The 10,049-nt window shown below is 38.3% G+C and overlaps 1 protein-coding gene across 3 annotated transcripts in view; it reads left to right on the forward strand.

Moving 5' to 3' along the window:
• Window positions 1-10,049, forward strand: part of CRISP1 (cysteine-rich secretory protein 1) — a 43,645-nt gene that overhangs the window by 28,854 nt on the left and 4,742 nt on the right. For all 3 annotated transcript variants that reach the window (XM_011960251.1, XM_011960252.1, XM_011960250.1), the window contains exons 5-6: window positions 2,734-2,882; window positions 8,402-8,499. In XM_011960251.1, coding sequence (XP_011815641.1) covers window positions 2,734-2,882; window positions 8,402-8,499 — 247 coding nt within the window. The remainder of the gene's footprint in view (window positions 1-2,733; window positions 2,883-8,401; window positions 8,500-10,049) is intronic.

Genomic DNA, 10,049 nt, shown 5'->3' on the forward strand with positions numbered 1-10,049 from the left:
TATTTCCTGAATTTGAATGCTGGCCTGCCTTACTAGGTTGGGGAAATTCTCCTGGATGATATCCTGAAGAGTGTTTTCCAACTTGGTTCCATTTTCCCCCTCACTTTCAGACACCCCGATCAGATATAGATTTGGTATTTTCACATAATCCCATACTTCTTGAAGGCTTTGTTCATTTCTTTTTCCTCTTTTTTCTCTAGACTTCTTTTCTCAGTTCATTTCATTCATTTGATCCTCAATCGCTGATACTCTTTCTTCCGGTTGATCTAGTCAGTTACTGAAGCTTGTGCATTTGTCACGTATTTCTCTTGTCGTGGTTTTTATCTCTGTCAGTTCGTTTATGGCCTTCTCTGTGTTGATTATTCTAGTTATCCATTCTTTCATTCTTTTTTCAAGATTTTTAGTTTCTTTGTGCTGGTTACATAGTTCTTCCTTTACCTCTGAGAAGTTTGATCGACTGAAGCCTTCTTCTCTCAACTTGACAAAGTCATTCTCCATCCAGCTTTGATCCGTTGCTGGCGATGAGCTGCATTCCTTTGGAGGGGGAGATGCGCTCTTATTTTTTGAATTTCCAGGTTTTCTGCCCTGCTTTTTCCCCATCTTTGTGGTTTTATCTGCCTTTGGTCTTTGATGTTGGTGACGGTCCTGATGGGGTTTTGGTGTGGGTGTCCTTTCTGTTTGTTAGTTTTCCTTCTAACAGTCAGGACCCTCAGCTGCAGGTCTGTTGGAGATTGCTTGAGGTCCACTCCAGACCCTGTTTGCCTGGGTGTCAGCAGCGGAGGTTGCAGAAGATAGAATGTTGCTGAACAGTGAGTGTTCCTGTCTGGTTCTTGCTCTGGAAACTTCATCTCGGGGGTGCACCCTGCCATGAGAGGTGTGGGGTGTCGGTCTGCACCTCGTGGGGGATGTCTCCCAGTTAGGCTACCCAGGGGTCAGGGACCCACTTGAGCAGGCAGTCTGTCCTTTCTCAGATCTCAACTACCATGTTGTGAGATCCACTGCTCTCTTCAAAGCTGTCAGACAGGATCATTTACATCTGCACAGGTTTCTGCTTCTTTTTTTCAGCTGTGCCCTGTTCCCAAAGGTGGAGTCTACAGAGACAGGCAGGCCTCCTTGAGCTGCTGTGGGCTCCACCCAGTTTGAGCTTCCCAGCGGCTTTGGCTTCATTTACCTACTGATGCCTCAGCAATGGCGGGAGCCCCTCCCCCAGCCTCGCTGCTGCCTTGCAGTTAGATCGCATACTGCTGTGCTAGCAATGAGGGAGGCTCCTGAGCGTGGGACCCTCCCAGCCAGATGTGGGATAAAATCTCCTGGTGTGCCCTTTGCTAAGACCCTTGGTAAAGCACAGTATTAGGGTGGGAGTTACCCGATTTTCCAGGTGTTGTGTGTCTCAGTTTCCCTTGGCTAGGAAAAGGGATTCCCTTCCCCCTTGCACTTCCCAGGTGAGGCAATGCCTCACCCTGCTTCAGCTCTCGCTGGTCGGTCTGCACCAGCTGACCAGCACTGATTGTCTGGCACTGCCCAGTGAGATGAACCTGGTACCTCAGTTGAAAATGCAGAAATCATCCGTCTTCTGTGTCGCTCATGCTGGGAGCTGGAGACCGGAGCTGTTCCTATTTGGCCATCTTGCTCCGCTCTCCCAAGCCCATCTTAAAGCATATAGATTAGGTAACTTACTGCTAGTTTCCAGGAAATAAATTTTAAAAAAAAATTATTACTTCTGTGTTACACTGTTTTTGTGTTGCTATAAAGAAATACCTGAGCCTGGGTAATTTATTAAAAAGAGATTTAATTAGCTCATAACTCTGCAGGCTGTACAGGAAGCATGGCACCCACCTGGCTTTTGGTGAGACCTTAGGGAGCTTACAATCATGGCAGAAGGTGAAGGGGGAGCAAGTGTCTTACATGGTGAGAGAGGGAGCAAGAGAGAGAGAGTTGGGGGGTGCCACGCACTTTTAAACAACCAGATCTCTTGAGAACCCACTCACCATTATGAAGACAGCACCGAGTTATTTGAGGAATCCACTACCTCGAGGTAAACGTCTCCAGCCAGGCCCCACCTTCAACACTGGGATTACATCTCAACATGAGATTTGGAGGGGACATCCAAACTATATCACCTTCACTCAGGAATACACATTACATTTTAACATGAGAATCTTTTTAAAATTAAGATGTTTTAAAAATGCTAACTCACATTTGTATCTATAGAATATTTAGAATCTTAGTCCAATGCTTTTGAGCAGTGAAATAGCAAAGTGGTTCCTGCCTGCCTTAAGAAAAGGCAGATACTCCTGAATACCATGTTCAATCAAAAGCCCACACCATACATGAATGGCTAAATAAACAAATGATTATTCAACATCTTTGTATTGTGAACACCTGTGTGTAGCTTCTTTTAAGCCATAGACCCTGTTAAAACTCTTAGGCTTCTCTGATTTGGTTTCACCTATCTAAAGCAGCTTGGAAGCAGCAGAGACTGAAATGTTGATTGATTTGATTTCAAAATGTGTTCATCACCTACTGTCAACTTTTCACCAAACTTGAGTACCACATGCTCATTCATCAATGAGAAAGAAGGCTTTCAGCAGGGATACAGCAGATTTTACTCCCTCTCAGAAGATGTTGTCAAGATGATCAGTGAACCATTCACAAAATAAAAATGAGGAAAGTCTCCTTGTATACTATTTCTCATTTGTTCAGAGTATGACCCAGCCCGTTTTCTCATTTCAGATACCTTTTGCGGAGAAAATATGCATATGACATCTTATCCTGTATCATGGTCCAGTGTAATTGGAGTCTGGTACAGTGAGTCTAAAGATTTCAAACATGGACAATGGACAACAACGGATGATGACATAAGTACTGACCAGTACACTCAGGTAACCTGTGTGCTGGCAAACATGCACATTGTTTAAGAGATCAGCATGTGTGTGGAAACGTAAGTCAGAAACAACCGAAAATCATTCTACCTTCTTATGGCAATCTTTACTGAATTTACTGAGTTCCCCTTATAATTTGGAATAGAAGGAATTGTTCTGTTCAAAATATGGCTTAGAGAAGATGCCTAACTTCTCAGTTTCCTTCTTTACTCACTAGATTTTCCAGGAACTCACAAAATCATAAGATGTCAATCTAATTTGATATTGGTAGTATTTGTAAAAGTGAAAATAATGGCACCTTAAAATACAGGGAAAACCCTGATTTCTAACTTTAGTTTTATTGTGGTAAAATATACATTTTAAAAATTACCATTTTAACCTTTTTAAATGGTTTCATGTTCAGCATTAATGTGGCATGAATGTTCAGTGGTAATAAGTCCACTCAAATGGTTGTGCAACCCCATCACCAGAATATTGTCATTTTCCCAAACCGAAACTCTGTACTCGTTAAACAATACCTTCCATTCCTCCCCCAAACCTCTGGCAACCACCACTCTACTTTCTGTCTCTGTGAGCAATTTCACTACTCAAGGTACCTCATAACTTTGGAATTATATGATATTTGTCCTTTTGTGTCTGCTTTATTTCACTCAGCATAATATATTAAATCTATGTTCATCCATGTTGTAGCATGTGTCAGAATTGTATTCTTTTTTAAAGGCTAAATAGTATTTCACTGTATGTGCATATCACCTTTTGCTTGTCTGTTCTGATGGGCATTTGAGTTGTTTCCATTTTTTTCGGCTATTGTGAATAATAATACTGCTTTAAACATTGGTGTGAAAATATCTGTTTGAGTGCTTGCTTTCAATTGTTTTGGGCATTTGAAATTCCAAGGAGAGGAATTACTGGATCATATGTGAATACTACATTTATTATTTGAAAAACTGGAGTACTATTATATTTTCTGTTGCAGCTGCACCATTTTATATTCCCACCAGCAATTTACAAAATTTGCAATTTCTTCATATCTTTGCTCTATTAGTCTGCTTAGGATGCCATAACAACATACCACAGCTGGGTGGATTAAACAACAGAAATTTATTTTCCCACATTCTGGATCCTAGAAGTCTATGATCTTAATAGAGCATAGTCAGTTTCTAGTGAAAGCTTTCTGCCTGACACCTTCTCATAAAGTCCTAACATGGCTTTTTCCCAGTGCAAAAGTGGAGCCAGAGAAAATCAAGGATAGAGACAGAGACAAGAGAGACCATAAGAGCAAGCTGTCTAGCATCTGTTCGTATAAGGACACATCCTACTGGAACAAGGCCCGAGTCATATGACTTTACTTAATCTTAATTATTTCCTTAGAAACTCTATTTTCAAATACAGCTACACTGGATGGAAGTTAGGGTACAGAATATGAATTTTGGGGGACCAATTCAGCTCATAACATTGTACCATTGCCCCTCCCCAACAAATTTATTTTCTCCTCACATGCAAAATAGATTCATTCTATCTCAAGAGCCCTCAAATTTTTAATTTATTCCACCATCAACTCTAAAGTCTAAGGCCCAAAGTCTCATCTAAATATTATCTGAATATTACCTAAATGCATGAGATTCAAGGTGTGATTCATCCAGAGGTAAAATTTCTCTCCAGCAGTGAACCCGTGAAACAAGAAAAGTTATATGCTTCCATAGTACAATAGACAAACAGGCATAGGATAGATATTCTCATTTCAAAAAAGAAATAGAAAAGGAAGCAGTAATGGGTCCCAGGCAAATCCAAAACTTTGCAAAAGAAATTTCATGTGATAGTAAGGCTTGAGAATAATTCTCTTTGGTTTGATGCTCTGCACTCTTGGCCAACGTGGAGGCAGCATCACCCGTGGCTCTGTGGGCAGCCTTTTCCCTTTAGCTCAGTGAGGCAGCCTCATCAAATGACTCTCTGAAGAGGCCCTGCTAACCTGGCTGCTTTCAGAGATCACCTGAAAGGACAATACTCTTTGAAGCTAAGTAGGAAGCAGCCTTGCGCCCTGGACCTGTAATGGGAATGGCAGCCATCATGATCTCTGAAACATTTGGGGAGTCATTCTTCCCTTTTCTTGAAGGATAATGCATGTTTACAATGAAATATCTCCATCATTCTTTCTGAAGAGTCTAAGAAGTCTGACAGCCTTCCATCCCTTGGGTCTGTTTTCTCTGTCCACTTTAGTTCAAACTGGCAGTACCTCCACTGTATAATCACACGTCTATTTCTGCTGAGATGTATGATTGAATCCATAAATCATATCCATGGTATCTTTATCTAATGGTTGTTCAGCGACATTAGGGTTCTCTTTGGAAAATACTTCCTCATTTTCTGTAATATAGATGGGCTAATGATTGTGTAAATCTTCAAGTTCTGGTTCTTCCTTGCATAAATATTTCTTCAATTTCTTTCTCTCCTCTTGTAGTTTACTGTAAGTGGTGAGGAGAAACCAAACCACTCCTTCAACCCCTTGCTCTGAAATCTCCTCAGCTAAATTTCCACGTTTGTTGTTCACAACTTTTGCCTTCCACAAACACTAGAAGACAAGGCAGCAGCCATTTTATTTGCTGCTTTATAACAAAGAGTACCCTTCTTCCAATTTCCAAGAACATGTCCCTTATTTATATCTGAGACCACAACAAAATATACTTTAATGCTCTTATTTCTATCACCAGTCCCTTCCAAGCAATCTACACTTTTTATAGCATGCACTTAAAATTTCCAGTCTCTACCCGTTACCCAATTCCAAGGCTGCTTCCACAGTTTTAGGTATTTGTTGAAGCAGCATCTCAGTTCTTGATACCAAAATCTGTTTTAGTGTTCTTAGCCTACCATAACAAAATATCACATTGCCGAATGACTTAAACAACAGAAATTTATTTTCTTGAATTCACAAAGCCTGAAAGTCCAAGATCAGAGTGCCAGCATGGTTAGTTTCTTGAGAGGATTCTCCTTCTGGCTTAAAGATTGCTTCCTTTCACTATATTCTCACATGTGCCCATTGGTAAGTTTCATAAAATAAAATCCACTTGGAATAAAGCCTACTTAAATTTGATGTTAAAAGCCAATGAAGATAAAGCATATTAAAAAAGAAGCATAATCACAGAAATCAATGCAGAAATCCTAAATAAAACACTAGTAAATAGCATTTTCTTTTAAGATTGATACACTTAGACACAAAGGATATGTGGCAGGAATCCGGGAGTATCTTAACATTAAACTACTTAATCATATAATTTACCTTATCAAAGGATTAGAGGATAAAAATACAGTGAATATCTAGAAAGCTAAAAATCTAACAAATTTGTGGCCTTGATTCAAACCTTCTATTTCCTATATAAGTGAACTAACACACTAATTTTATCTCAAAAGCATTATCTCATTGCTGTGGTATATTAACTGAAGTCCATCACCTTCAGATAATCTTGATTTGTCTCCTCCAAAGTGAATAGAAATAGAACTTTCTATTGTCACTTTCAAAATAGAACACGTTTTATCAAAATGATTTCTCTCATCTCCTGTTGCCAAGGAATGAAGACAATGAAATCAAAGAAATTTGCTTTCATTTGCTTAAAATTTAATGCAATAGAATATAGAAACATTTTACATTCCACCAGTTATGGATTCTTTTCACGGCTAGCAAATGGAGGAGTGAGGACTAGAACCCAGATCTGAATCCTAGTCCAGTGGTCTTTACACAGCTCTTAATCTTTCATATGCACTGGAGAGATGGGAACTCCATTTCACCTAGTGTTCTAAAAATCAGAAGCAGCTGAGGGCAGGGAAGGGCAAGGAGCAGAATCTAGGGTTCTAAGCAGAATCAACTGAACAACAAGAATGTTAATGTGAAGGTGAGTAAGCTCATGACAGCAGGCCCAGTGGGGGAATATACCACAAGGCTTTTCCAGACATTTTCCGACATTTTCTGTAGCCTTGTATAAATACATTAGTATGTTCATGAAAAATTTTGTAAAATAAAAGTTCTTTTTCTAAAGTCATTTGTGTCTGAAGACCTAATGAAAAAAGTTTCAGTTTCAATTTTTCTTTGCTATGAGTTAAAGGAATAATTGAATAAATTAAGTTCCATAATCTTATTACCAGTTAACATATAGAGGTAACATAGCAAAATAGATGTTCAGCTGCATTTTTATTAAAATCATGTTTCAGGTTATGTACTCCATTAGAGTCTGAATTCAACAGGGTCTCTTATGGAAAATACTCTTTGGTAGAAAATGTTAGCAAGAACCTGCAAACAAAGAATCTACATTATAAAAATTTTTATGCCCAGGTAGAGCAATAGTTTTAGTAAAAGCCTAGGTTAGCAGCAGAAAATTAAAAGCCATATGGTGTGGCGAGATTGGCACTCATGCATGACTCTCTTTGTAAAGAGAAAACAATATTTTATCTAAAAGAGTCATAACAAACATGTTCTGTAATCAAGAACATGAACAGAAATGTGAGGAAAATCTATAGGACCGTAAGAAAGCTACCCAGGCTCATGTGGGGCAGCGGCAAGTGGGAACAATCACACTTACTGAAAACATCTCCTTTTGAACCACTTAAATATTTGAATGTTTAATCCTACCTTTCACTGATGATGTAGAGGACAACATTGTTGTATCCCATTTTACAGCTGAGAAAATGAAACTCAGAGGCCTAAAACAAACTTCTAAGTACAACCTACCCAAGAAGTAAATGATGGAATTTAAACCTGGCTCACTATTCCTCAAGAACAAACTCAGTACTCTACAGTATGCCTGTTCACTGACCGATAACAAAAGTTTCCTCCAAGCTTTCATTTTTATATAATCACCAAGCAGCCTTCATTATGTAAACTGATAAGTTATCTCGTCCACATAAGTTTGATGAGAAAGGGAGAATGAGCCAGCATTGAAGACAGCCTCTCATGTTTCGTTCCAATAGGAATGAGTCATGGAGAGTCGACATAGAGTTCTGATCAGCCGTGAGTACACTGGATACGATCAGAGAAATTAGTCCTATGCACAGCCATGTATAGCCCATGTCCAGAAAGGCAACACTCAAGTTTCCTTTGAACATCAGCCTGTTCATAACAAAATGATCAACACTACCTTTTGTATCTTTACCCTCTCTCTATCCATCTCTCCTATCTCAGAGAAAATGAACATTGGGATTTTTTAAAATTAGAAATTACATCTAGAAGCCCTACTTATTTTCAGAAAGAAAAAACTGACAATAAATAGAGACAATGCCAATCATCAAGTCACCCTCCCCTGTCAGCTGATTTTCTCCACCTGGTTTGCATTGTATGCAGCTGTGTGTGTGTATATGCATGTATGGTATCTAGACATGTAGGAGTCCTTTTGTTTCTATGACTTCTTGTTAAGCCATATCCAAAGTAAACCCAAAAGCAACATGTTAACTTTTAATCATGGATGACTATATTGATATTATGGTCATTTAGTAAAATATCTAATCTGCAGTAAAACAACTCTTTATCATTGCAGATTGTTTGGGCCACGTCTTACCTGATTGGCTGTGCCATTGCATCATGCCGCCACAAAGGATCACCTCGATATTTCTATGTTTGTCACTATTGTCATGAGTATGTATTATTAGTTTTTAAAATATATAACCCCCTAAAGTAACCTAATCTAGTTTTTCAAACTTCGTTTTTTGTGTGTGCACAAATGTTTATAGCAACTGTATTCATAATAGACAAGAGCTGGAAATAACCGAGATGTCCTTCAAAGATGAATGGTTATACAATCTGTAGTTTGAGTCTTGGCTACTTCCTATTTATATATATAGTGTTCTGTTGTAATTGGCTCTAAAGCCCTCTTGCTTGTGAATGCTCTTGCTTGTACTCGAGGGTACCCAAAGTTCCCAAGTACTGTTAGGACTTGACTGTCCAACGAGATGTGCACATTTATGTGAAAACACATATTTATGTGAAAACACATATTTAGTAACATATTGTTTTATTCCTTTGACTGTATTTTCTCTTATTAAAAAAAAAACTCCAATATATTTTCAGAGCACTTTACTAGCAGTCTTCCTATATGTCATTGATTCTTCAGGTAATTATTATATGAGAAACAAATTTGGTTAAGCAAAGAAATGAGGACATTTACTTCAACATAACAAGAGTATTGTTAGACCAAAAGGACAGGCATGCAGTGGTGTCTTAACAAGGAAACAAATGGAAAGAGCCTAGTATCTTTCTCTGTACTTAGCTATCTAGTAAAAAAGTTGATGTATGTCTTTTCTTTAAAAATGAAATTCACATGTTACAGATTCTATCACAGATGCTAGTCGCAATTCCTAGAAAACTTAATCTGATTGTTTCAGTAAGGGTCTGCTGCACCTTCTTCTCCTATCAACTGTGATTATGACACAAGATCAAGTAAGACAAAGATGACTGCAGGGCCCATCTGTGTGGCTCCAGTGAAGATTATCAGAAAAGAGAAGATTGTTCAGAGTTGGATAGAACTGCCTGATATTTGATTACAAATGCCAGTTCAATATCACTTCTGCTGATAAAAGTCAGTGATGCCATTATGCATCTCCTTCAGCTACATGTATTTCTTAGATTAACACATAAGTCTTTCCTCCATAATGTTAGCTCAATGAGTTGTGCTCAACCACTGTCTCCCATGTATGTAGCACAATGCTAGATGTTCAATATAAATCAATGAACATGACTGATTTGAAAATACACTGCCGTACGTCACATTTGCAGTGGTGCCTCCACTATCACCATTGATTTAGAGTGTAATATCATCATATAATAACTCTGAGTTATATATAAATTGTGCTGAAGACAATAAAATCTCTTTGCTCCTACAACACGTGGTTTGCAAAATGTATTTTCAAGGGTTGGTGGTCTGCAGTGAACTTCAACTGCTCCAAAAAAGAAAAGTATAAAACATGGAGAGCTATGATAGGGGAATTTTCTTGATTGAAGATTAGTCCAAGTCTCTGACTAAATGTCTTACTGAATTTAGTAATGATCTTCTTTTCAAAGTGAAATTTTAGCAGCTCAGATAAACAAATACCAGATTAAAAAAGGTTTTTTAAATCTAGAACATTTACTTTTTTAAGTTGTATTACTTTAGAAGCAGATATTATCTACATTGTGTTTTTAGACATACA

This window comes from Colobus angolensis, unplaced genomic scaffold, assembly GCF_000951035.1.
Source record: "Colobus angolensis palliatus isolate OR3802 unplaced genomic scaffold, Cang.pa_1.0 Scaffold51, whole genome shotgun sequence".
Classification (NCBI taxonomy): Eukaryota; Metazoa; Chordata; class Mammalia; order Primates; family Cercopithecidae; genus Colobus; species Colobus angolensis.